The sequence below is a fragment of the Lissotriton vulgaris genome, chromosome 1_1, assembly GCF_964263255.1.
Source record: "Lissotriton vulgaris chromosome 1_1, aLisVul1.2, whole genome shotgun sequence".
Lineage (NCBI taxonomy): Eukaryota > Metazoa > Chordata > Amphibia > Caudata > Salamandridae > Lissotriton > Lissotriton vulgaris.
The window spans coordinates 372,434,746-372,458,178 of NC_141685.1; the positions used below are offsets into that span (position 1 = coordinate 372,434,746).

At 47.6% G+C, this 23,433-nt stretch overlaps 1 protein-coding gene across 8 annotated transcripts in view; it reads left to right on the top strand.

Moving 5' to 3' along the window:
* Positions 1–23,433, top strand: part of OSBPL9 (oxysterol binding protein like 9) — a 1,205,712-nt gene that overhangs the window by 913,792 nt on the left and 268,487 nt on the right. For all 8 annotated transcript variants that reach the window (XM_086952425.1, XM_086952427.1, XM_086952426.1 and 5 more), the window contains one exon: positions 14,446–14,530. In XM_086952425.1, the coding sequence (XP_086808551.1) occupies positions 14,446–14,530 (85 nt within the window). The remainder of the gene's footprint in view (positions 1–14,445; positions 14,531–23,433) is intronic.

Genomic DNA, 23,433 nt, shown 5'->3' on the forward strand with positions numbered 1-23,433 from the left:
GGAGCTGGTGTGACCCCAACTTTAAGAGTTTTATGAGGCCAGGCCTCTCACATTTGGTGGCCCATCTCCGTACCTTCGGACTCCGTGGCTTCCAGAGGGGCCTCTACGAGTTCGCAGCTGGCATGTTTGCCCCCCACCGTCTGTCAAGCCTCGTAGATCCAGATATGTTCTGGACCTTCCCCAGCAAAGGTCCCGAAACTGGAGGCGGCATCCCCTGACTCCAACACGGTGCAGAAGGGGCATCATCCGGCGCAGACGGGAGCCATGCCTTTCAGGCCAGAGCCTGAGCCCTAATTTTATGGGCTGGAACTTGAGAGGATTGGGAGGAGTCACTGTACCCTGAAGAATGCCACTCCCTAGATCCAACCATGGATTGGTGTGAGGACTTGACGGAGGCCAGTGGACTGGACCAGATACCAGCATACTTTCTCCCCCCACTGTGGCTGCAGAGGAGGGATAATCATTTGCTATGGTGGTGAGAAGGGCGGTTGAGGTCCTAAACCTTAGCCTATCCTCAGTGGCAGTCATGACATCTTGACAGAGGTGCTTCTGCCAGGAGAGACCCCCGCAGAACCACGTATCCCATTCAGTAAAGCCCTCTCAGACGTCCTGCTTGGGAATTGCTCCAAGCCTAGCCAACGACTTCTGTGAACTTGACAATTGGCCACCATTATCGCCTGCCCCAGGGAAGAGCTTGGTCGTCCAAGCTTTAACTTAGAGTGTAACTCCAGTGTAACTCCTGGCCCGTTCCCTACTGCCCCACCAGATAGTAAATTCAAGAGTCTGGATGTTTTAGGCAAGAAAATGTTTTCATCCACAAACATGGACTGTGGTTTATAAACACTGCGTGTCTATTGGGCCTTTACTCCCATTCGTTATGGGATTCGGTTGCGCAGGTGCTGCCCATGGTTCCGGAAGAGGCTTGGGTCATACTTTCCCGAGCCCTTGCGGACTGGAGAGATGCAGCTAAGTTGATGATCAAATATGGACTAGATAACACCGACTCACTAGGCAGAGCGGTTTAATTGACGATGGCCTTACAGCATCATAGCTGACTGAGAACTGGCTTTTCAGTGGATGTCCAATCATCACTTATAGACATGCCCTTTGATGGCTCCCGTCTCTTCGGAGACAAGGCGGACTCAGCGCTGGAGTGCTCAAGGACAACAGGGCTATGGCCAGGTCCTTGGGCCTTTCCTGGCCTTTCGCCAAACCCAGTCCGCCTTTCCTTGGTCACGGAAAGGCTTCCAGCTGTGCTCAACCCAGCCACCACACCGCACAAGGGTCTCAACCTCTGCTTGGCAGAGGATACAGAACCCACAGACCTTGTGGTTTGAGCAGCCAGAGGACAGGTCAGTACACTATTCCCCCGGCAACCGGCTCCTCCAAACCCCTTTATTTTGCTCTTGTACCATTATGGGCACCCAGTGGGAGTCAGAGTATACCATCAACTGCCCACTGGCGGTACATAACATCAGACCGCTGGGATCTTCAGATTGTCCGAAGAGGCTACTCCCTCCCCTTTGTAACTACCCCTCCACCCGTCAAAACCACTTCTTACAGGCTGATGGAGAACAATATCCCTTTGCTCCTCTAGAAAGTGACAACTCTCTTGGCCAAGGGATCCATAGAGAGGCTGCCGACACCAGAAGTAGGTCTTGGTTGTTATTCTCACTACTTTCTGGTGCCTAAGAAGGACAGAGGTTTTTGGCCTATCCCCACCCCTGCACCCTGTCAATTTCTTGCTCAAGAAGAAGTTCAAAATGCTCTCGTTCGAGTCCCGTCTGCCCTGGACCTGGGAAACTGGATGGTAGTCTTGGACTTGCAGGATGCATACTTTCACATCCCTATGTGCCTGCCCCCAGGTGCTACCTGCGGTTCACGGTGAGCCACGAGCACTGTCAGTTCGCCTTGCTTCCTTTTCGCCTTACCAGATGTTCACCAAGGTTATGGCAGTGGTTGCAGCTCATCTGCAGAGATTTGGCTGTTGAAGGCAGGCTTGCCCCAGGCTTTCGTGTCCCACCTCCAGACTACGGCAGACCTCCTGCATTCACTGGGGTTCATTATCAATGTGCCGAAGTCATACCTGAATCCCTCTCAGATGCTCCCTTTCATCGAGCCGTTCTGGACACAGTGTTGTTTTGGGCCTCTATCCTCCTGAACATTGAGTCCAGGATATTTATGGCTATAATACTAATGTTTCATTCCCTATCCTGGATTTCGGTGAGGCTGACTCTGAGGCGGCTCAGCGTCTCTGGACATGACTGGAACAGCAGGGCATATCCCTGATGGTTTGCCACCTGGCGGGCTTTCTGAACAGCAGGGCAGACTAACTCAGCCGAAGATGCCTAGTGTATTACAGACGGTGTCTCCACCCAGAGGTGGCTAACAGTCTCTATCAGCAGTGGGAAGAGCCTTGGTTAGATCTGTTCGCCACTACCGAAAACTTGCAATGTCAACAGTTCTGCGTGCTGGAGTTTCCAAGCAGACTCTTGCTCTGAGACACTTTTCATCTCGATGGGAGCTCAGGTTGCCTGTACGCCTTTGTGTCCATACCGCTCCTGCCCAGAGTTGTCAAGAAGATCAGAAACGACCAGGCTCAAGTCATCCTTGTGGCTCCAGACTGAGTTCGTAGAGTTTGGTATTCCGAGCTGTTGAGCATGGACATTAGTCCTCTGATCAGACTGCTCTTTGGGAGGATCTTCTGTCACAGTAGAAGGAAAGAGTTCTTAACCGAACATGTCAATGCTCTTCCCTTTTGAGTGGAGATTGAATGGCAACAGTTGACTGCTTTGGACCTTCCAGCTGAAGTCTGTAATATTATCCTTGCAGTCAGACGTACCTCTACCAAGACTGTATACACCTACCCTTGAGGCAGGTTTGTGGCATGGTGTGTAGAGAAACAAGCTGACCTTCTTTCTGCTCCCCTTACTCAGGTCCTTCTCTTTAGCCTTTCTCTTGCCCAGCAGCAGGGCACTCTAAATTTCTATCTTTCTGACATCTCCGCCTTTCTGCAGTTGCCTAATCAGCCATCCCTCTTCAAATACACTGTTTTATATAGGTTCTTGTAAGGTTTGCAACACATTTCCACCGTCACCCTTTATCATCCCTCAGTGGGGCCTTAATCTACTCTTGACTTTTCTGATGTGTGCTCCCTTTGAGCCATTATACAATTATCCTCTCAGGCCCTTGCCATGAAGATGGCCTTCCTCGTGGCAATAACATCTACCCGCAGGGTTTGTGAGCTTCAGGCTTTGTCATGCAAACATCTATCAAGATAAGCTGGTTCTTTGCACTAGAGGTTCCTTTCTGCCGAAAGTTGTCTCTCCTTTCCATTTAGGCCAGTGTATCACCCTGCCTACTTTTTGCGCTCCACCACATCTCTCTAACCAAGAGGAGTAACTTTATTGTTTGGACCCAGAAAGAGTGTTGTCATTCTAACTTGACCGCACAAGAGAGTTCCGGGTAGGCAAAGAAGGGAAAGGCCGTGCAGAAGCGGACCATCTTCATATATATTTAAGCTTTGCATTAAGATCTGCTGCACGAAGACCAAGAAGCAATTCCCTGAGTTTTTCCAGACTTAGGACCTCAGTGAATTGGGGTGTGCCAAAACTCACCTTAGTACCCAAAATCCCCTCCCAGACTAGCAAGCAGTGTCACATTAGGTCTTCGTCCTATAGCAAAGAAACCAATGATTACACAACCTAGAACATGCAACTTAAAACCATCTCAGGAATGGTGGGAAGTGAGAACACTCTTTTGTTATACGTTCATACCAGTCCACAACGGGAGTAAAATAGAGACACGGTTAGGTTAAATTGTTTATTTTAACTAAGTGATCTCAAGCGCAGTATTTTAATCAACATCAGCATACATATGGATAATAATAATACGGACAGCATGGTTACAATTCCATAAAATACAAAAGGAGGAATCATGTTAAAATGATAGTGCAAATAGGCGATAAAAGTGCCTATTTAGGACACCCTCCCTATCTATGAACTATGTATTATAAAACTATAGAAGGTCTCTTGAGCTTTCTTAGGGAGATCCCATTTACCTGTCCGCTCAGTAAGTGTAAATTACATCAGGATCGGTTAGTCTTTCTGAATGCCTGGAATCTTCCAAGTGTGTGCAATTCTGGCACGTGTGCTATGATAAAGGTGCCAGAATCCTACTCTGCTCGCAGCTGCCAAATTGTTGTGTCTAGAATGTGTTACACGGACACGCCGATAAACAGGCTCGCACGTTACGATAACCTTGGCAGCTTAGCACTGACTGTACAGACTGGGGATCTGATGTATGTCTAGAGATGTTGAAAAACTCCTCTTTTCTCATGTATAGACCTTCATCAAAGCTAAGTCAGCAAAAACAGCTAAGCAGTGTTGTGTGCAAAAGCGGCAAAAAGGAAAAATGGCGTTTAAACTTCTAATAGGCCATGCTAACTTAACATGCACACAGAAAGAGGCCCACTAACCATACTACAGTAGAGAGACTATAGCCACAGATTCCTTATGGACCCACCTATGCTCCCAGCTCTGTGAATGGATTTCTAGAGACAGGACTTTCCCCTTTCAGGGCCCTAGTCTTCCTCACCAGTAGTCCGTGTTCTTCGTGGCTCTGCGCTCCTGATGTGTAAAGTCACGAAAAGAAACTGACGTCAACGTGCTGTGGTGGCTCCTGTATGGGCACTGCACACACCACTTCCGGTGTGGACTACGCCACGCGGAGCCAAACAGCGCCACCTACTGGCAAACGCAGGTACTACTCACCAAAAAGTTTCTGGATCCAGTCTTATGGTAAGGAATCTGTGGCTAGATAGTGTCAACCAGACAATGCTTTACTAGAGGTAAGTAACTTGTTCTTCAGGGTACAAAATTTATCACACTTGAATGGATTACATGGACTATAACCAAGGAAATTACTGCACATTTATCAACTATACTGAAGGTCACAAATCCCCCAGAAAATTAAAAAAATGTACAATTTGGAATTTGGCAGCAAATGGACAAAAATAAGGTAACTGCTTGGTTAAAATCCAGACTGGGCTCTTTATATTGTAGGAAGAGTTAATATTTTAAACAATTAAATTACAAAAACATATGTTATTATTTCAGCAACTCTGATTTATATGCCAGGGGCTAGATGTATCAACCATTTTTCCGGTCGCAATCAGCCCGATTCGCAGAATTGGGACGTTTGCGACTGAAAACATGCATTTTGGTATGGATCGATCCCAAATTATGATTCGGTAACATGTTACTGAATCGCAGTTTGGGTTGGAAAGACATATCGATTCAGTATTAATAAGCGGCGTCTTTAGGGCGCCCCTTCCTAATACCTAATCCAGTGGTATCTAAGAATGTTTTTCGATCAGAAACGCAGTTGGAAATTCACATTTTACCACCTACTTCTAGTAGGTCGTAACTTATTTGCAAAGGGGTACCCCCTTCCCCTTTGAGAATGAAAGTAAAAAGATTTTTTAAGAGAATGCAGTGGTCTCACAGATAGGGTGACCAGAATTTTAAAGCCGAGACATTTCCCAAAAATAGAAGGACTACAATTTTACTTCAACACAGTGCACAGAATGACAGTGATCCTTAGCAGAAAATTACAGAAAAGGCAGGAAGAAAATACATAAAATGCAATTTTTAAAGCCAGTTGCATGCCTGATAATTAAGTTTCTTTCCTATAACAGCTGATAACTATCCTTGCTTTACGAAACATAAAAAAAATACCTCCCACTCTTTTCAGCCGACCCTCTCAAAAAACTGTGACTTGAGCTTAATTTCCTGAAATCGGCCAGGACAGCTGTTGAAAAATAGGGACTGTCCGGGCAAATCTGGGACACCTGGTCACCCTACCCACAGACTCTACTCTTAAAAAATGAAACTGCAAAGTTTCATTTTTTCTTTTTAAATGCATCCTGTTTTCCCTTTAGGAAAGCGGGCTGCATTTGAAGAAAGAAAAAACAAGATTGCTTTATTAACAAGCACTGGCGTTGCCAATAGGTCTCGCATTAGGAAAGTGTGAGCTATTGGTATTGTAAATGACAATTATTTTTTTAATATGTGTTGGCATTGAAAATATATAAATTAATAGCATTGTTATTTACAAAGCCAATAGCTTACACTTTCCTAATGCGAGTCGTATTGTGAGAATTTCGTAGCGCTGGCGCTTGGTAGCAAGTAGGACTGGTACAAGCGTTTTCTTGTATTCCTGCTTAACTCTTGTTTTTAGAATATTTTAAAACTGCACAAATTGTATTAAGGACTTGTATTGGGCTCGCTCACTCCCCGGTCCACCGCAGCAACCAGTGCTGTTTGTTGTGGAGGGAGGCAAGCGGTACCACTTCCTGGTTGCTCCATCGGAGGCGGCCATCTTCGGTGGGTTGACGCGCTAGTCTCCCACTCCGCCCTGATTACTTAAGGGCTGGTCAGAAGAGCGCTCAAGATTGATTGTGAGAATTTCGTAGCGCTGGCGCTTGGTAGCAAGTAGGACTGCTACAAGCGTTTTCTTGTATTCCTGCTTAACTCTTGTTTTTAGAATATTTTAAAACTGCACAAATTGTATTAAGGACTTGTATTGGGCTCGCTCACTCCCCGGTCCACCGCAGCAACCAGTGCTGTTTGTTGTGGAGGGAGGCAAGCGGCACCACTTCCTGGTTGCTCCATCAGAGGTGGCCATCTTCGGTGGGTTGACGCGCTAGTCTCCCACTCCGCCTAACCTATTTAGCCCCACACTTGCCCGCGCAGCGGTGACGCGCAGCGGTAGCGCCGTAGACGCGCCGAAGAGGCGCCAAAGAGAAGCCAGTCTGCGCCAGTCCGCGTCCAGACGCTTCCTGCTGACTGGTGTCTAGGTTTCGTTTTACCATGGTAGGCCCTCCTTTGTCTTATGATTTTTCATCGCTTCTCGCTCTTCGTCCCTCCATTAGTCGGACATGTGATCACACGTTCCTACCATCCCACACTGATTACGTCTGTAAAACTTGTAACTGGAGCCCATCTCCCCTTCAGTCCCGCCCTTTACCTCCTATTCATGATTGGATAATGTTTCTTCTAAATTGTAGATCCGTCTGTAAACATCACACCGAACTACACTCATTGATTGAAGAGCTTAACCCCCACGCTCTTTTCCTAACGGAAACCTGGCTTCATACAGACAATGATCCAGCTATTGTCTGGGCGATTCCTCAAGGATTTACTTTAAAGAGACTGGATCGTCAGACAAGGAGAGGTGGGGGAGTGGCCATTGTTTATCGTGACAGCTACAAATGCCGAATCACCCCCACCACTTCAGCAACTTGCGAAAGTCTACACTTTTCGCTAGAATTCTCCCCCACTACCACCTTCTCTGGCATCCTAGCCTACCGTCCTCCTAGCGCTCTTAACAATTTCATTACGAACATTACGGATCTTACTGCAAGTATTGTGTTATCCTCACCCAATTTCACCTTGCTGGGGGATCTCAACTTGCATCTGGATGATCCTCACGATACTGCAGCCAATACTCTTTGTACCAACCTTCAAGCGCTGGATTTACATCAAAAGGGGTTTCATGTAACCCACAACAGAGGCCACTTGCTTGACCATATTTACAGCGATATTGATGTTCTCATAGTTGAGCCCCCTATTCCATTACCTTGGACGGATCACTTCTTGATACCCTTTACCTGGCGTACAAATCCCCCTCCCCTCACCCACGGCCTCGTTAAACATCGAGGTAGGAAATGGTCCTCTCTCCCCCTCCCTGATTGGGAAGCTGCCCTGGTTAGAGATAAACCTAGGAAGACACTGAATGCCAACACAGCAGCCAACAACTTTGATGATTGGATCACCTCCACACTTGACAGGGTACTCCCTGTACAGGCTAGTAACCCCACGAAAAGACCTAAAGCGGCCCCATGGTTCACTCCCACTCTCAAGACCATGAAATTAGCCTGTCGTAAATACGAAAGAGCCTGGAGACCGGATTACTCCAAACTTAGGAAGGATGAATATAGAGCGGCCATTAGGCTCTATAAACAGGAGTTAAAGGCGGCACAAGCTTCCTTTTACGGTAGCAAAATAACACAGCCGCCAATGCCCCAAGGGAAATTTTTAAAATTGTCAAATCAATCATCTCCCCCCCTGTAGAATGCCCCTCTGCGGATGGTGCCCAAAACCGCTGCAATGATTTGGCTGCTTTCTTGTCTGAAAAAATTCAGACTATATACTCCTCTTTTGGGAATGCCAACAACGATTTGGTGCCCCTCGTCTCCACACCCTCTGAGGCCTCTGTTTCTTGTAGGCTTGATACAATCCCACTCTTAGATATTCGGGTCCTAGACAGACTTATTTCCAAAACTACCTCTGGTTCCCCTAATGACCCAGCACCCCCTCAGACCCTCATTAAGGCTATGGACGTGATCCGCCCGGTCATATTGGACGTGCTCAACACTTCCATCTCCTCTAAAGCCGTACCTCCGTCATGGAAATGTGCGATGGTGAGGGCCTTGTTGAAGAAGCCCAATCTTGACCAGTCCAACTTGGCGAATTACCGTCCTGTCTCCCTGCTCCCCTGGTTAAGCAAACTGCTGGAGAGGCACGTAAATAACATCTTGATGAACTATTTGGAATCAAATAGCCTTTTGCGTGCCTCTCAGACAGGGTTTCGCCCTTTACATGGGACTGAAACCGCCCTCCTAGCGGTAACAGAGGAAGCAAGAGCAGTGTTAGACCGGGGTGGAAAAGTCGCCATCATCTTATTAGACCTCAGCGCCGCGTTCGACACGGTAAACCATGTCACGCTATTACAACGACTGGCGGACATGGGCGTGTCGGGCGCGGCCCTGGAATGGCTGACATCCTTCCTGGCTGACCGCTTCTTCCAGGTCTTTGAGGGTGAAGTGGTGTCACCTAAACATCCACTCAGATGTGGGGTTCCTCAGGGCTCCTCCCTGAGCCCCACCCTGTTTAATACCTACATGGAACCCCTAGACAGGATAGTCCATCCCTTCGGTGTGCGTATTGTCACCTACGCAGACGATACCCAACTGGTGGTCTCCTTAGACCACTCGGCGGGATCGTCTAACACCTTGGGCCCCTGTCTGGAGGCTGTTGTCAGATGGATGCAATCTTCCTGTTTAAAACTTAACGGGGAGAAGACAGATGTAATTTTATTGGGTAATCCTTCTCCCTCTGTCTTTGCATCCATCTGGCCACCATGTCTGGGCCCGGCCCCTGTCCCCAAGCCCCAAATAAAAAGCTTGGGGATCTGGTTCGATACAGCCTTGAACTTCTCGGCCCAAGCCAGAAAAACCGCAGCTACCTGTTTCGGACTGATGAGGATGCTGCGGAAGGTGCTCCCTCTGCTTCCATTTCAGGCAAGGAGGATCCTGGTCCAGGCCCTTATACTATCTCGCCTGGACTACGGGAATGCTCTCTATATGGGAGCCCCATCCTTTGTCACTCAGAAGCTCCAAGTCACCCAAAACAGTGCGGCCCGTCTACTCTACAATCTTCCTCGCTGGCAGTCAGCGAGGAATGTCCTAAGGGAGCTTCACTGGCTCCCCATAGCGACTAGAGTACAATTCAAGGCCATGTGTATTCTACACAAAGCCTTCTATCGCCTTGGCCCTGCAATCTTACAGCCCTTGGTCACTCCCTATGCCCCGTCCCGCTCCCTCCGATCCGGTACCCTCCAACTGGCTACCTCTATCAGAATCAGGATAGCCCGCTGGGGAGGCCGCTCCTTTTCACACACTGCGGCAAAGCTTTGGAACACCCTTCCTTTACCCCTGCGAGGAACCATTAATCCTCTTTCCTTCAGGAAAGCCCTGAAAACCCATTTGTATGCTAAATTCTGCTGATCTGCCCCGAGCCCGCGCTAAGTAAGCTTTCAGTCATAAGCGCTACGAGGCCTCCGGGTAGATAGCGCTATACAAGTGCAATTTTCATTCATTCATTTCATTTCATTGGCTATGTGAATGCTTGTTGTTAGCCAGCAAGGACAGTGCTGTTGTGGTGCTGAGTGATGTGGTGGTGTATTAGAGTGATGTGGTGGAGTCCCAGAGTGATGTGGTGGAGTCCCAGAGTGATGTGGTGGAGTCCCAGAGGGATGTGGTGGAGTCCCAGAGGGATGTGGTGGAGTCCCAGAGTGATGTGGTGGAGTCCCAGAGTGATGTGGTGGAGTCCCAGAGTGATGTGGTGGAGTCCCAGAGTGATGTGGTGGAGTCCCAGAGTGATGTGGTGGAGTCCCAGAGTGATGTGGTGGTGTCCCTGAGTAGTGTGGTGGTGTCCCTGAGTGGTGTGGTGGTGTCCCTGAGTGGTGTGGTGGTGTCCCTAAGGGCTGTGGTGGTGTCCCTGAGTGCCGTGTTGGTGTCCCTGAGTGCCGTGTTGGTGTCCCTGAGTGCCGTGTTGGTGTCCCTGAGTGCCGTGTTGGTGTCCCTGAGTGCCGTGTTGGTGTCCCTGAGTGCCGTGTTGGTGTCCCTGAGGGCTGTGGTGGTGTCCCTGAGGGCTGTGGTGGTGTCCCTGAGTGCTGTGGTGGTGTCCCTGAGTGGTGTGGTGGTGTCCCTGAGTGGTGTGGATGTTTATACAAGTGCATTTAAGTTGTGGCAGGTAAAAAACAATGCATTTTCATGCGTCATCAATTTAAAGGATGAGGTGAACATTGTGATAGGCCATGGGCGGACCCAAAACATGAATGAAAACCGATTGAGCCAATGCCTGAAGGGGACTGTCGGAAACAAGCCAATGGCTGAAGGGGGCTGACCAAAAGCCTCTTACTGTATGTATGCAAGTGTGGTGTGGTGTAGTGTAATGTGCCAACATAAGGTTTTGCTAAACAGCTAAAGCAGTCTATATTGAGGCGTAAAACCCCCGAACTGAAAATGAAGTTCTATTACAGGTCTCTGCACTGCAGGACTCTCCCATGAGCCCTCCTCCCTGTGCTCGCCGCACGTAGTACTACAAAAAGAAAACTAAAAGGTGAAACCTGCAAAACGAAAGTAACACTGCCCAAGTAAAACTAGATAGCAGGGCTTAGCACCAATGGAAGTTGTGAGTGGGAGCTTCAGAAACTCCAATAGCTGCATTTTGAAAGTGGTATGAGGGGGGCAGAGTGCGGAAAATTTCGGGATCTATGCACTTTCCCTTGGAGAAAGAATGTGGGTGCGTGCCCTGCTGACCTCATTGAGATCACTCTTAAGCAGGCACAATAAACAGAGACCCATGAGGATGGGCATAAAACAAAGAGGGATGGTGTTAATCCCAGGCACCTGGGCAGTGTGTGTTCTAAGTATGTAGGTGCTACTAACAGTAAAGCTTGTTTATTACAGAACATTTTGAAAGCAAACACTGGCGCAGTTGATTAGAGGAGACATTGATGTTCTTTTATTTCTGCCAGTATAAAGGGAATCATATTTGCGATAGTGATCTCCAGATTTCATGGCCATACAAAACACTCACTGCTGGTAGCACCAAACAAAATCGTTAAAAAAAATATATAAAAAGTGCCACATGTCTTCAGTTCCACATCGCACAGGCTTCTGCGTGAGTATAGGACTGCCGTCTAAACTTGCCCGTCGAATATCTTTTCAAAACATTGAGTGGGGAATGTGTAAGACATAAATAACTCTCCTGCAGGAGTGACACACAGGTGGTGAAGCTGGATTTGACTGGAATCGAGGGAGAATAAATGCATTTAATAGCGCTGTCACATGGTACTGCAACTCAAAGTCTATTTGGAAAATCAAAAATACAGCAACTCAGCGGTGTTAGGCGGCTACAGATTCAATGCGGACTCTCAATCTTTGTGTGGAAATGAATGCCCAGTGCACAGTCCATGAAACCTGCAGCTGCCGTTGTGCTCTTTAAATATCACAAACAGGGGGTTAAGTGGAATGAACAAACTGGGGGGAGCGGGTCTCTCAAAGGGGTGTGGCTGATGTAATTAAGGGAGTGGCTTAAAATGCCTAAGCTTAAAATCTGTGCATAGCATAGTGAGCGGCAGACTGTTATTTCGCTGATTCGGTCCTTACACACAGATATATAATGCAACAAATAACATTACAACTACAACAAGCCAGGACTATTGGCTTTATCTGTGTTTGTTAGTTGCGCAAGATAAATAAGCAACAACTATTGCTTTGATGGGCAGTCTGTACCTCATGTATTTTGTTGAACGGATAGGTTGGGTAGTAAGTGCTATAATTACTGTGCACTTACTTTTGACTGAGAGGAAATGACACATCTCATCCCATCCCCCTGCAGCGGAGTTAGAAAGAGCGCTGTAAAAATAATTTCCAACCTTTTCCTGGTTAGTGCATGTACACGTGTGATTTTACGGCTGCAAACATGCTTTGGCACGGGAACCCTAATTAAATGTAAAGCTCACAGTCCAATTGCTTACAAAACTCAACACAGGTTTTATAGTTAGTTTTTTTTTTTAACATGAGGCATACATACATTCAGTCATCATGGAATCCTTTGTTGTGTTTTGCCCATGAAACTAACATCAAATTGAACTTCAGTCGCTATCATGGAGAAAGGCACTTCCTGTAAGAAACGGAATGCTGCTTCTACCTCACCCGGTACGGACACCGCGTTAATGGAAGTGCATCTTTTTAACAAACATGAAAAACTCGGCGGTAGATGGAAAAACAACACGTATTTAATTGCTGAAAAGCATTAATATTAATTTAGAAATAAAGAAGCGTGTTTGTATCAATCAGCGCAAAAATCCGATTTTACTCAGCGCCAATAAACCATCAGTTAGTTGCAGAAAACAGAACGTCTGCATTATGCAAGCAGGCAATACCACCCAGGCACGATAGATGTTAGTATGCTTCTTTATGCGTGAAATCATTACCAAAACAAGAGCGGCCGGGAAACTGAAGGCCAGCCATGAATAATTAGGGGGGGAGAAGCCGCACAGCACACGCTGGGAGAAGCCCTTTGATGTGCTGTGCGGCCGTGATAAAATGCAATTAGGAGGGAGGGAGGCTGATGCGCGTGCTTGTTTGGTCATGTGATTCACATGAACTTAAAGAAAACCGCACGAACGAAACCCTTGGTTTCACGAGTTTTTTGAGCACTTGAATTCTCGCTCTGCTCAATGCGCTTGCGCGCATTGATAGGTCGCAAGACCTAAAAAGTAATATCTGACGTGATAGTCTGCTAACCTCAACAGGCCACATCCCTGTGATGACTGCGATTGCTACTGGGTCACAAATTGCGACCTACCTCATTAAATTCATGAGGTAGGTCTATTTGTGACCCACTAATAATCGCTAATGAAACTCAAAAGTTTCATACATTAGAATACTGATTTCCTAATTTCGATTCAGAGAAAATCTCCATTTAGAAATCTGTAGTCCTAACGTTAAAACATCTACATTTTACAGATGTTCACCAAAAATGCTCTATAGTGTTATTGATAATGCAGGGCTTAATTTGTTGAAGAAATATTATTAAGCCAGCTTTTTACATTCCATACAATTTTTACTAGCACATCATACTTAAGATGAGCAAGAATGTATTTCTCTAGCCAAACTAATAAAGCCAGAGTCACCAATAGTTGTTTTTAGCCAAATGTAATATTCTGGAGTACTTCAAAAGAATTAAACTGAAACTAGTTGAAGATCTCACGTGTTTGTTGGGTCATTCAATTGTACAATATTGAATACCATTCAATTGATGAAAGATATGTTAGATAATGTAGAGTAGATTAAACATTTACTGTATACTATCTACAAATCAGGAATTCATCATTTTACTAAGTTACAGTTTAAGAGCAACCCTTGATGATTTACACATTAATGAAATAATAAATCACTGATATTCATGAACTAAAATGGCAGGATAGGTAGTCTACTAAGAGTGTGCCAAAGTTACAGATGGGTTCTGATTGCCAATCATCAGCATTGAACTACAAGTCCAAAGACTACCGGGGGTAGTTTTGCATGCAAGACAGGCGGGACTGTATGAATTATGTCAAGATACAGTATGGGACCCTAGTCCATATTTGCGATTTAACCACTACCAGTAGCCAGAGACTTTGTTATCCTGAGTTAATTGTGTAGATACCTAAATCTGTGACATTGAATGTGTTGTATTTTGCTGTTAGTAGAATAAAGATCGTTTTTCTTAAAGACATAGCACTGGTTGGACTTAGTTCTTTTGCATAATGTTAGTGCTATATTGAATTATAATTTAAGTCAAATGCTACAGCGACATACTTAGAATTCAGTTTTGAGTCTAACACCAGGTCAGACTTCAGTGGTAAAAAGCCCCATTTAATATCAATGCGGCTCAGGATTCTAAGTGTGCCCCAGTGCCCCCAAACAAAATCCTACACAAGGTGTCTTGTAAATTTGGACTTTAAAGTAAGATTTATCATCCTAAAGAACATGTAATGTTTGAGTTTTATTGAAGTTTTAAAAATTCTAAAATGTTTTTTTTTTAGGACCTAGTTTCCGATGGACCAGTTCCTTGGGCTTCCAAAAATACTGTCAAATTTGTGTCAGAGCAGGTCTCTCACCATCCACCAAGTAAGCTGAAAACTGTATTACTGTATATATACTTAGTACTTCCTCTTTCAGCGTTTTGAGATTTGAAACCATTGAACCCTTCAGCCAAAATACATGAAGACCACAAATTTTATATAGAGGCTCAAAGTGTAATTGATAGCACTGCCCACCCCACTATGATACATCTCTTGTTCACTCCCACCTCTTTTTCTTTTGTAACTGTTGAACAGAAAAGTGTTTGGAAAATGATTGTACCTAGGGGCATTGTGTGTTGACAACCCCCTATTTGCTGTTTGATTTCTCAGTATGATCAAAGGGTGCCTGAAAATGGAGAGCAGGCTTAGACACAGAGAATCATACAAATGTATTTTTATAAATATTGTGTTTTTTCCTTTTAGGTATCTCACTTTGTGAATTAAATTATATATGTTGATTATTTAGATATATATATGCTGAAATATAAAATGCACATTTGTTTGCCATTATTCATTGTAACATGATAATGAAGTCTGCTTGAATATATTCATAATATTTTGTATGAACCAAATTCTCTTGTTCTCATGAGGCACTTTGTACCAGTGACTCGAAACAGAAGTCTTATAGAACCGTATCACCTTTCTTTGCTAAGGATTAATGGTCGGCCAGTTTAGCCTTCACTCAGTGGGCTTATATGCCTGCCAGATGAAGCAGACGAGAAGAGCAGACACTGCTATTTCACTGAACATCAGTTCTATTGTTCAGATGAGGTATGTGGGTTCGAACCATCTCTGAAACCTAAATTAGGCCCTTTTTTTGGTGCTAAAGTTAGTTAAGTTAACCAAAGAGACACGGGTGCGTTGGAGATATTTGTATAAAGAGAGCTTTTAGTGATTTCACAAATACATTACTGTATTATTTCCAGTCACTCTTTTGGTAAATTTCACTGCCACTATTTTGTTGATTTTTATATTAGTTACTATTTGCATTGCATTCATTAGGTTTTGAATTTAAAATTAATCTTTAAAATATTCCCTTGGTTTCCTAGTGTTCTTGAGTGTCTTTCCATGATGAGAAGTTTAAATTCCACTGGATTGCGGGGTAATTGCAGTCCGACTGGCTTTCTATCTCGTGTTGGCACATTTACAAAGTGCTTTAATTCAGGGGCCCAGGAAGCCTCCTTCCGGGCTGTGTCCTGAAAAGTAATTCATTAGCAGTATAATGTATCTCTAGTAAGTACCCTGTTAACCACATCGCTGCTGTGCATTTTCCCCTCCTGTGCTGATTTATGGAGAACTCCACTGTTCATGACGAGCTCAGCTCGTCATCAGCACAGCTCCACTGTGCCTCATGACGAGCTGAGCTCGTCATGAGCATGGAAGGGGTTAATCTTTGTGTCAAAGGTCTAATTGAAGTTTTCTTTCCTAGAGATTAGGAGTTTGTTTCCCTTTCATACTGAAGAGAGCCTACACTCACCTGCCCTTTCTGTCACTGTACCAGATCTTTTAAACAAATATGGGCGGGAAATAATGGATGTCATACTATTGATGATTGAACTGTTGGTTGGAATATGCAATGTGATATGTAGGAGATTGCAGGGCAGAAAGGGACCTTGATTGCTGGGCGATATAGGAGAAAGAATATCTATCTGCTGTGAGCGTTTACTCTAAACAAATGTCAGGGCAAAATGATTCTTCAATTTAGAGTGTTCTAATTGCATTTCTGATGCCTTCTGAGGATTATCTCAGACAAATTGCGTTGTCCACATTAATCCCACTTCCGATCAATTTAGAGACAAAAGACTTTGAGCATCGCTGATGGCATATTTTACATTTACATTTTTCACTGGATTTGCACCTGCTTCATACAAGTGGAAAAAGAAAGAGTAACAGAGTATTGTAGATGGAATGGACCCTTAGCTATCACTTTCAAAAACACATCTGTCAAAGGGAGTGCAGTGCAGGTGTTCATGGACAACACAACCTGCAACAAACAGGGCGGGGTGGGGTTGTGGACCCCATTTTGCGCTTTGGAATTTCCAAGACGGCACTCGCTCGGCAACGCTTTTAGTCTTGAGTGGACCTGAAGCCTCTTGTATGCCTTTCCACCTGTACTACTTCTGCCCAGAGAGCTGAAGAAGATGAAGTGCGATCGGGCCCAAGTGATTATTGGCTCCAGACTGGCCATGACGAGTCTGGTACCCCGAGCTCTTAAGGACGGCCATCGATCCTCTGATCAGACTGCCTCTTCGGGAGGATCTTCTGTCGCAGCATCAGGGAATGGTCCTCCACCCAAACCTCTCCAGCCTCCACCTCCTTGCTTGGAGATTGCGCAGCGACAGTTGACCGCTTTTGACCTTCCTCCCGAAGTTTGTAATGTAATTTTGGCACCCAGGCCTCCCTCTACGAAGTCTGTATACGCCTGTAGATGGAACATGTTTGTGGCATGGTGCAAGCAAACGCTGTGGATCCCCTTTCTGCCTCCCTTTCGGAGGTACTCTTGTTCATTCTTTCTTTAGCCCAGCAGGGCTCTGCTCGGGCCCTCCTAAAGGCTAACTTTTGACCATATCTGCCTTTCTTTGCCTTCCTGATCTGCGTTCTCGTTTGAAGGCCCCCATTGTAAATACATTTCTAAAGGGCATTACTCATCCTTTTCCTCCTTCTCCGTTCATAATGCCTCAGTGGAACTTGAATCTTGTTTTGATGTATCTCATTGGTGCTCCCTTCGAGCCTCTTCATAACTGCCCTATCAGACTCCTTACTCTAAAGACTGCCCTCCTTGTCGCCATCACCTCTGCTCTCAGAGTGAGTGAGCTTCAAGCTCTATCCTCCAAACCTCCTTTCCTGGCTGTTCATCCAGAAAAAAGTGGTCCTTCGCACGAGGCTCTCTTTTCTTCCCAAAATGGTTACCTTGTTCCATATGGGACAGACCATCACTTTGCCCACCTTCTTCCCACCTCCGCACCCTTCCAAGGAGGAGGAGAGACTCCAGCGTCTGGACCCAACATGTGCGCTGTCTTTCTTTCTCAACCGCACGCAAGGATTTCCGGGTGGGCGATCAACTCTTTGTTGGCTATGTGGGCACCAAGAATGGTCGGCCTATGCAAAAATGTGCCATCTCTCATTGGGATGTACTATGCATTAAAATCTACTATTCCTTATTAAAAAAGGAAGCTCCAGTGGGGACTGCGTGCCCACTCCACCAGGGCTACGGCAGCTACTACTGTCTTGGGACGTGGAGTTCCCCTCATTGGCATCTGTCAGGTGTCACGTGGGCATCACTGCACACGTTAACTAAATATTATTGCCAAGTCCAGGGGGACTGGATTTTCTGGTGTGAGCTTAGTTTGAAGACCCACCTCCGGGGTTGGAATTGCTGAAGTATCTATTCTAAGCTAAGGAATCTACAACTAACAGTCTTTCAGATGAACAAGTTAATTACCTTCGGTAATGATGTATCTGTAAGAGACATGTTAGTTATAGATTCCTTACCACCACCCATCCTCCCTGTTCTGCGAACTGACTTCCAGGGATAGGGACTCCCTTACAGGACCCTAGTTATGTGCACCAGTGGTCGGTGTCTTGCATGGCTCTGCACTTTTGATGTGGAAAGTCGTGTCCGAACTGACGTCGGAGCGCAAGGCACAGCGTCTAAGTAGACATCGCAGCGTCATCCCCGCGACCACAACACCAACGACGGAGTCGACCCCGCCACCTACTTTTCCAGAAAGTGATCATTGTCTGAGAAAACTCAAAGCACTCTTTGGGAGGTATGCACAAGTTTATTGTGCAAAATAATGAACATGCTCAATTCAGTCATTACACAATGGATTTAGGCCCAGATCCTTGTACTGGGGTGAATGTATGACATTGTTCTACATTCTGTCCATCAACTGTGTTTTTTGCAATTTTCACCCCGAGTGTGCTGGATATACTCAGACGTGAGTCCTAGGCTCTCCACACCACTGGAGTCAAGCTATCCAGGCTGAATGAAGGCTGATAGCCAGAAACCGGTCCTTGGATGCTTGATTCCGGTCTGGGAAAGACATGGCTTGGTAGTTCGGACTGGACTGTTCCCATGGGGCACAGGGTCAGAGCTGATTTGCATATAGCCAGTGTCTAACCCAGGGTGGTGTGGAGTGCAAAAAAACGATGGATTTAGGCCCAGATCCTTGTACTGGGGTGAATGTATGACATTGTTCTACATTCTGTCCATCAACTGTGTTTTTTGCAATTTTCACCCCGAGTGTGCTGGATATACTCAGACGTGAGTCCCAGGCTCTCCACACCACTGGAGTCAAGCTATCCAGGCTGAATGAAGGCTGATAGCCAGAAACCGGTCCTTGGATGCTTGATTCCGGTCTGGGAAAGACATGGCTTGGTAGTTCGGACTGGACTGTTCCCATGGGGCACAGGGTCAGAGCTGATTTGCATATAGCCAGTGTCTAACCCAGGGTGGTGTGGAGTGCAAAAAAACGATGGATTTAGGCCCAGATCCTTGTACTGGGGTGAATGTATGACATTGTTCTACATTCTGTCCATCAACTGTGTTTTTTGCAATTTTCACCCCGAGTGTGCTGGATATACTCAGACGTGAGTCCCAGGCTCTCCACACCACTGGAGTCAAGCTATCCAGGCTGAATGAAGGCTGATAGCCAGAAACCGGTCCTTGGATGCTTGATTCCGGTCTGGGAAAGACATGGCTTGGTAGTTCGGACTGGACTGTTCCCATGGGGCACAGGGTCAGAGCTGATTTGCATATAGCCAGTGTCTAACCCAGGGTGGTGTGGAGTGCAAAAAAACGATGGATTTAGGCCCAGATCCTTGTACTAGGGTGAATGTATGACATTGTTCTACATTCTGTCCATCAACTGTGTTTTTTGCAAATTACACAAAGGAGCAGCATCTAGTGCTAACCACTTCCCAACTTCCATGAGTTTTATCATTTCTTCATAAATTGCAGGAGGATACATTGACCAAAACTGAAACTCTAACAAGTGCACCTGTTCTCATTACAAGAGTGTGAAAGGACCTTGAAAAGAGATGCAAGAAATTTAAATTTATAGTTGGTGAGCTAGTCATTTATGAATGGTCACTTTCCAAGTATGAGAGTGAGGCTTTATACTTCAAAGTGGGAGAGTACAGAGCAAGCTATTTATAACATAGATTCCATGGTACAATACGAAAAACACATTGGCAGTATTATAAAAATTAAAATGACATCAGCTATTACAACTATTTCAATGCAGTTCTCGTTCAATTCAACCCCCTTACCCCCCCCCCCCCCCTTTGTACTTATCAGGGCATAATTTACTGCAGATTTTTAGGGTCAATATTCTATTAGTTAAGGGGGCGTGGCCAGCAGCATGGCCGGCTAGGATGTGCAATTGCGGAGCTCTGGCACGGCTGCTTCATGATCCGACAAAATACAGATCACAACAATCCCTAATTCGGCAAGGAGACGTCTGAAACTTGCCCAGCACTGGAGGGATGCAAAAGAATCGAAACGGTGGTGTTTTGCAGGAGAAATTGGCCCCGGACCTGCCTGCTCGATAACCCCGACTACACTAAGATGGCAGCCGCCTGAGACCGGGGGTGAGAGCCTCAGGACACACGAGATCCCTGCCTCGCTGCCTGCAGTCACCGCGAGTGGGTCCTGGAGGAGAGGGGCCCGACCGTCCAGAGCGGCTCCCGGACTTGCCCCACCTGCTCCCACGCCTGACGGGCACGAAAATAGAGGGCCGCACTTTACAAAGATGGCGCCCGGTGACTGACTTTACCGCCGGCGACGCTGGGAGGCCCGATCTCCGCTTCCCCTCGGCTGGCGCTGTGTGACCGGTGTAGACTGAGGGACCTGGTGGAGAGTGGCGCCCCCGTGAAGCACTCAGCGACGCGCTCACCCGCACGGAGAAGTGCTCGAGGTACGTGGGTGGCGCCCGCCTGGATTAGGGAGCACGGAGCAGAAGATCAGGGACGCCTCTGAGACCTCGGGACTCTCTGTGGGCCTGGAGGCCCCCCCCCCTCCGGGACGACGTGCCCCTGAAGCGGAGGAAGGGGGCAGCGGGATGCGCCTGTCACCCGGCACCGTAGAGGAGAGAGGCGGTGGGGCGGGGTCTGGGGGCTCCCACGACTGGTGCTCCATCTCGGGGATCCAGCTACTGAGGCAGTGGTGCTACACAGAGTCCAGAGCCAAGCACAGCACCAGCTCCGGAGACAAGGGGCCCGAATCTCCGGTGGGCACAATCGGATCAACACGCGGTGGCAGCGCACCTGAGCCCTGGAGGGACTGCCACCACATGCCCGTTTTTTTTTTTGAGGTGTCCAGGGATACTGAGGCACTGGGAAAGGTCGAAGGACTCACACAAAATTCGGGGAGGTACACGCCAGTGAGGCGCGGGAGGACATACCTGTCCCTGGTTCCGCGATTAATGTTGGGGCTCTGAGCCATGTCTGACTACCTGCAGGCCGGCCTGACATACGGGAGAAGCAGTGAATCACCCTCGAGCGGCCGGGATCCAGTGGCTTGGAGTTGAGTATCTAGAGGTCCGGACATCGGAAGGGGGGCGCCAGCGGAGAGGAGGCGAGGGCCCCACCCGCCCCCCACCCCCATGGGCGGCGCCTCGAGTGACACTGGTGAGGAGGCTTGGACGGCGAGGGCCGCAAATTGTGGGGCGCCGCATCGTGAAACTGCGTCTGAAGCCGGCTGGGAGACGGGCGGAACGCTCACGGAGTGGCCGAATTGCGGCATCCTTCTACAATATGGGGAAAAAAGAAGTGCAACCTAAAGGACCTAAGCAGGGCCGAATGGACAACTTTGCCGGACCGCGTCAGGTGGTAGGTGGCCTTCCGGCGACCTCGGGCTCACGCTCCGACACTGAACTACTGATGGAGGCCATACAGGCTTCCCGTACTGATATCCAGGAGTCCAGGGCAGCGTTGGAGGTCAAGATAGGCGAGGTGGGTGTGGAAGTGACTCTCCTGAGACAGGACTTTCGCAATTTGACCGACAGGGTCACATCTGCGGAGACACGGATGGGTGAGGCAGAAGACTCGATCACAACCCTCCGAAAGGACATGGCGGAGCTGCAAGCCTCACATCGCCAACTCCTCTGGAAAGTAGACGACGCCGAAAACAGAGCCCGACGCAACAACCTGCGCTTTGTCGGCTTTAGAGAAGAAATTGAGAAGTCGGACATGGTATCCTTTCCACATAAGTGGTTGATGGACACGTTCCCAGCAGTTCCCTTCTCGCCATGCTTCATAATTGAGAGGGCGCACAGGGCCCTCCTCGCGAAACCTCCAACAGGAGCAAGACCGCGTCCGATAATTGCACGGTTCCTAAATTTTGCTGACAGGGATTTAATATTGAAGGAAGCGAGGCAGATGGAAGAAATCCGGTTTGAAAACTTACACATCATGATATTCCCGGATTATAGCCAGGAGGTGCAGAAGCAGAGAAGATCCTTTGATGCGGTGAAGGCCAAGTTAAGAGACTTGAAAATCACATACATGCTACTGTTTCCAGCTAAACCTAAGGTGATTTACAATGAGCAGACACTCTTCTTCGCCCATCCAGAGGACGCCTGGCAATGGCTGGAGGAGCGGCCGATTCTTAACAGTAGAGAACTCGCCAGACAAGATCACCTAGATAGATCCGCGAGGAACGCGACCCATTGGGAGATTCCAAAGGCACAGAGGCTAAAATCCAGGAGATCCAGGAGGCAGAACCCTGCGACGCCTTACAGAGGTCATGGCGCGGTGTCTTTGCGACGAGGACGCTCCGCATCTCCAAATGGTGCAGCCGCATCAGGATCGAGATTTGCCGCACTGCACGCCACGGCCCGCGAGGAGGAAGAGGCCCTGGACAGTCACACGTCAGGTGGGGAGGAGGAGGAGGACGGGGAGCAATCTCATCACCCACTGGTCCGGGAGATACGTGTACTGGAACAGGACTTGTCTGGACAGCATAGTGCGCCTGATTCAGAGACTCAAGGCTCCAAATCCTAAGGGTCAATTGACTCAAGACACGATGCGCACTGCCTATCCCGATGCACGGTGTGAAGGATGGACTCACGCTATGTTTGTGGATAGAAGAACTGGAGAAGCAGCACGTCGCAGAGAAGCACGCAAGTGGACACTCCCCCCTTTTGTTTTGTTTCACCCCTTAGTACTGAGTTTGGGTGTGTGTCAGGGTGGGTGTGGTGGGAGGGCGACAGGCCTACTCCTACGGAAAGTCATGTCCTGCTATGGGACACATCTGGAAGGAGAGGGAGGTGGGGAGGGGAAGGGGGGAAAGGGTTTCAAAGTTTGTTGGGGTAGGGACTCGGGTTGGGAGAGGGAGGGAACACAGAAGACACAGGTACGGGGACAGTCACGCACGCCATCCCTCTACATCACAGTCACGTACGGGGATTGGGTCCAACATGGTCTTAATGTGTACCTATGGCAGACAACATAGACACTTCGGGAGGGACAGGCAGACGGGTGAGTTTCCTAACGTGGAATGTTAATGGACTGGGCTCCAAGGTAAAGAGAGGTCTAGTGAATGCTTATATAAAGAGGAGGGAGTCAGATGTCATCTTCCTGCAGGAAACGCACCTCAAAGGTACCCAGTGCGCCTTCATAGCCAGGGGCCGATACAGAGTAAGGCCAAGGAAATATCTGACCACTCCCCGCTGTATGTGCAAGTGGGCCAAGCCCGGAGTAGGGACCTGAAATCCTGGGGCCTCGCGGCCTGGGATCTTCAAAATCCGGTAATCCTCAAAGGAGTGAGAATAGACATTAGACTATACATCGCCGAGAACGAAGACTCGGTGGACTCGAAGGTCACTCTATGGGAGGCTTTGAAGCCGGTCCTACGTGACAGACTGCGTTCTAGACTAGGTGAGGAACGGCGTAGACAACAAGCGGAGGTAGCGGCCCTGGAACAGGACATCCTGAGTCGGGAAG